Here is a 5169-nt window from a genome sequence, read left to right as displayed (position 1 = left end):
GAGAGAGAGAGAGAGAGAGAGAGAGAGAGAGAGAGAGAGAGAGTGTGTGCGCACGCGCACAAGTGTGAAAACAGTGGCTTCTATGAAACTGTGAGGCAACAAGCAGGAAGCCACAACAAACCTAGGGTAGAAGAGCCCTTGGATCCAAGTAAGTCTAAGAAAATGAACAACTTAAGAAAAATAAAAAGTGCGAATCTTGGCTTTTCAGATTGGTCTAATTAAAAACAATAGTTTTCCTTTCACCAAACCTGTTAATGGTACCACTCCTTCTGAATGACTGGTAGTCACAAGTCAGATTTAGCATCTGAGTATAGATGGGTTTTAGAGAAAACACTCTAGCTGAGTCTAAAGGGCCAGGCCCTAACAAACAGAAAAGGCTTCCTGCAAAGTCGGGAACCAACCACTGCCTCGGGGTTCTATGTTAGACGCTGCTTCAGTCCAGAGCATCCAAGAGTAGAACTGGACCCTGGCGGCAGCTCAAGGAACACACTGCATCACTGGTAGCTTATATAGCCCCAATTACCTGATGTGACAACTGAGGGAGTAGGTGTAGGAGAGGAAGGCCGAGTTGTGGGTTTAGCTGGAATGAAAACAAAATGTATTTAAGAACCTTACATTTCTTATCTCATAATTATCCTACATGTAGCTTTTAATTTTTAGAGAACAGAAGCCAAATTTAGTTAATGATCCAATATAAGTCCTTACATATATTCTGACACATTCAGCCAGCATAAACTTGCTTTTCTATATATACACGTAAGACACAGACAAAGTCTGCAAGAAGACAAAGAGGAACAAGCCTATTTAGAAGGACAATACAGGTCTCACTCTTCTATGACAGATCATGCCAGTGTGTACGACTGAGATGGGCGAGTGCACTGTAGGCGGGTACCATGCTTTGCTAAGGGGCAGAGTAGGATGCTACACTTTGGAATGCAAAGTCAGTCAAGGACAAGGAAAGAAGCAGGCACAGTTGGGTTCCAACAAAACCTTACTAATTGATTAGCATTAGCACCCAAGCATTAGCCCAATTTGGATGATATACTCTCCCACTCTGTATGAGGCAAAAGTACCAACTAAACATAAAATGACCTCCAGAAGTGAAGCACTCAATTACGAACATCAACTACTAAATATAGACTTGAAAATTCTTATACCAATTCTAGAAAAAAAATTAAGTTTATACAAATTAACATTTGCCAGGTGTAGTGGTGTATGCCTTTAATCTCAGCACACAAGTTCCAGACCATCCAGGGCTATACAGTGAGACACTGTTTCAAAAAGCACAGAAAACTCTTAAAATTACAGCTTATTGTGTCTGTGACTCTTCAGATGGGTGAACAGATGGCAGGGGCACAAGTGTGTAAGTCAACTAGCAGCTGGTTTGTTCCTTCTGTCATCTGGGTCTCAGAGATTAAACTCAGGTCATCAGACTTGGTGGCAAATGCTTTTATCTCCTGAGTCATCTTACCAGCCCCCAAGTTCTAACATAAAAGTTCTGTTCTTCAACAGTTATTATACACCAACATTAGGCTTTAAGACAAATGTTACCAGAGTATGCAGAACTCCCCAAAAGGCATTGCTGGCCCTCCAAAGCTAACAGGACTCTAGTAGGCTGACTCTCACTGGACTGTGGTGAAACTTCTGATGAGATTGATATGAAGGCTAGTAAGATGCGAAAGCCCAGTCACCAAAAGCACTTGCTGTGTGAACCTGCCGACCAGTTTCCATCTCATGCAAAGGAAGGAGAAAACTGGCTCCAAAGCTGTCCTCTTACGGCCCTACCTCATCTCTTTCCCTAGGACAGAGCCCCTTGATGATCCTCCTAGTTATCCAATACTAACTGGCCAGTACTGAAATCATATACATACAAGAAACACTAACTGGACAAGGCAAGTTGTATATACACACACACACACACACACACACACACACACACATACACACACACCCTGAATCCCAAGGATCACATGCCTCCTAAAGGAAGCAATGACACAATTGTTACATTAGAAGGTATGATCATTCTAACACGTTTATTTCCTTTTGTAGTTTAACTTTAAAAATTAAATGTTATCAACTTCTTTTCAATCCTAAGATACTAGTTTTATGTGATGTTATGGGGAAAAATCCTATAGACTTGATATTTGGTTTTCACTATCCACTCTTGAAGTTAGGTGAAAGTTAATTCTTCACAAACAGTCCACTAAGCTATATTTGGTAGTATCTGCTGGTTTCTGTAGCATATATATTTCTACTATAGCTGACTTCAAGCCTACTTTGGTCTTTTACTCTGCACAGGCCATAATAACACATTTTATTAAAGTAGAAGTCTAGTCCTATGACAAGTTTAGATACCATCTAAAGCAAGGCACACAGAGGAGCTCCTCAGTTTTGCTTTTGACTGTCAAGTGCACCAAACATACTGTCACCTAGTACAAGATACTTAACATTTATTTTGTTTTTTGTTTGTTTGTTTTCGAGACAGGGTTTCTCTGTACAGCCCTGGCTGTCCTGGAACTTATTTTGTAGACCAGGCTGGCCTCAAAGTCAGAAATCCTCCTGCCTCTGCCTCCCAAGTGCTGGGATTAAAGGCATGCGCCACCACGCCCGGCTGATACTTAACATCTATGTCACTGTTCCCTCGCATCTCCATCATGTGTGAACGAACCACCCTGCTTCATCTGGCATGATCTCCCCATACTTTCCAGGGCTGCCAGTTCTGCCCCACTCAATACACACCAACCTACAAATTTCCAATGTACACTGAGTGCTCACTGACTTTATTCATCTATCTGATAGCAACAAAGTACTGGCTAAGTTCTGTACCTACAGCCGATCGTCATCTGGGCTAGGCCTTGTCCTGGAATAAACAGTTTACTACTACTACTCCCTTAAGACTTTCACTGTATGAGTGAGATGAACTAATTGTCCAACCATGAGTCTAAGGAGAAAGTACAGCACAATCTTACAATAAAAGGGAAAAAACCCCAACACACCTAACTATTATCCATTTTCATATAAAGTACACATGCTCAGTTATACATGTAAAAGACTCAAGATAAGTAATTTCTAAAAACATCCTGGCATACTGTTTAGTAATGGGAACTGTGTTATAAAGCATCTACATAAGGCAGTTCAAGGGCTCAACGTACTAACTAAGTAAACCTGTTGAGAGCACTAAAACCAAAATATTTCCAAGAGTTATATGCACCATCACAAAGGATCCACATTTACACTGCTATTGTGGCCCACAAATAAATAACATCCCTTAGCTAGTAGGCTATCAACATGTCTTTAAAAATCCACAAAGAACAAGGAAGAAAAAAATCATCTTCCATTACCTGTAGAATTGGTTGGCACTGGAGTCGTAGGAGATACTACTGAAAAAGAAAGACACAGTAAGTTGTGTAGAGTAAGCTGTAACAACAGCTCCCACTCTCAGAGTACAACTTGTTTAGTTTTGCAACACAGACATCATTCTTGGATGTGCCAGCTACCCATACCCAGCATCAGTTTCCTTCCTTAGAAATGAAATCATCACTTTGTGGCATCTCACTTCCCCCTAAGACATTTCTAGGCATTCTCACAGCTAATTAGCCACACACAGCTTCTAACAAACATCTACAAGATGGATACAGGCCTTTATGTTTTCTTTCCCTTCTTTCCGGCAGGGAAAAAAAAATCAATGTAATGATTGGAACATGAATACCCACTTTAGACAGGGAAGGTTAGGCCATTTTTGAGAAATGACAGACTGAGCCCCTTGTTTAGTTTCCCCATTAACTTATAGCAACATCAGAAGAAACAACTCAGCTAGTCATGGTTACTCCTAATCCCGTACTTGGGAAGGAGAGGCAGGAGGACCGGCAGGTCTCAGTGACACAGATGACTCAAGGCAAGAATGAACAACAGGAGGGAGGGAGAAGGACCAGTTGTTTCAATTAGGATCTTTCAGGGTAAAGAGTAAAAGCCAGGTTCCTCAAATACAAAAGGCAGACTTTTACTTAGCTGTAACACTTAAGGAGGAACTGAACATTAGTCAATTCAACAAAACAAAGCAGGAAATGAAAAGACTTACAGCTGAATCATGAAACCAGGAATTAAACTATCATCCTTTTTATCACCAGGAACAGGCTACTGGTGTCTACATGTTAACAGGGAGGGCAGTAATGACTTTACCCACCCATGCAGCCACGTTCCCAAGCAGCTCAAGCGAAAACTTACCAGAACAGGAGTCAGTCTGGTTCACCCCGGTACAATTACTTAATAATTCACTTGAACAATAGGTCTTATTTTCTATGAAAAAGAGAGACAGAGAGCAATTATTCACTTACACTGCACCTGTGGCCTTGCATCTACGCTCCAGAACACGCTAAAACAAAACAATACAAAACAATGAGTGTTCTGAACTCTATGTGCTACTTCCAATATTCAGAGTAAAGGAACTTAAAACGGGACTCTTGTTTTTACTGAAACAAACAAACAAACCCAAAACTATGATTTCTATACCTCCAGGGAAGCCAAACAAATCCTAACAAATCTTGAATGGACTGTTTTGCAGATAGAGAAAGCTGCAAGTACCTTACCTTAGGGGAAACAGATAATCTATGTTGTATATTAAAATTCTAAGAGAAATCTTATAACTTCCATCTAGCTCATAGCCTTCAAATATTGCTGTTAATGAACTTAACTTCACAAAAGCACAGAAAGCAACTCTCCCTTCTTATTGCTCCTTCACAGCTAAGCATTCAACAGCTCTCCACAAGGTCTACAATTTATCTCCCAAAACAACTGACTCCATTTCCAAAGAAACTTTAATCCTGAGGATCTAAAATCTCTCTTCCTTTAAAAGCTACTAAATCTCAACAGTCAAGTTTATGAAATCAAAAGGGGGAGGGGGAGACTTCCAAGGAAAATGTTAAGAAACTATAGACGTACTGAATTTAGAAAATAAATACTTCACACTATCTTAAATATTCTACAGAATATTCAGATATTCAAGAATATAAAGTAGAGCTTGTGACCACAAAGTTTCTTACCTTCTTGGCAATGTATCCAAAAGCAGGTAATATTATTAGTACTGGTGGCATTAACACAGGAAACACAGCTGTTGAAGCTCTGACAGGTTTCTGGGGGGAAATTATGAAGTCAATGAATTAACATTTCATT

The 5169-nt window shown here is 40.2% G+C and overlaps 1 protein-coding gene across 2 annotated transcripts in view; it reads right to left on the bottom strand.

Annotated features, from left to right (window-relative positions):
- Positions 1 to 5169, bottom strand: part of Cd164 (CD164 molecule) — an 11543-nt gene that overhangs the window by 3639 nt on the left and 2735 nt on the right. Inside the window, exons 2-5 of one of the 2 annotated variants that reach the window (XM_021204735.1) lie at positions 5040 to 5129; positions 4225 to 4296; positions 3342 to 3380; positions 524 to 580 (exon numbers count right to left, since the gene is read on the bottom strand). In XM_021204735.1, the coding sequence (XP_021060394.1) occupies positions 524 to 580; positions 3342 to 3380; positions 4225 to 4296; positions 5040 to 5129 (258 nt within the window). The remainder of the gene's footprint in view (positions 1 to 523; positions 581 to 3341; positions 3381 to 4224; positions 4297 to 5039; positions 5130 to 5169) is intronic. The other variant, XM_029542488.1, reaches the window with a different exon arrangement.

This window comes from Mus pahari, chromosome 9, assembly GCF_900095145.1.
Source record: "Mus pahari chromosome 9, PAHARI_EIJ_v1.1, whole genome shotgun sequence".
NCBI lineage: Eukaryota > Metazoa > Chordata > Mammalia > Rodentia > Muridae > Mus > Mus pahari.
This window is presented reverse-complemented; position numbering and strand designations above follow the sequence as displayed.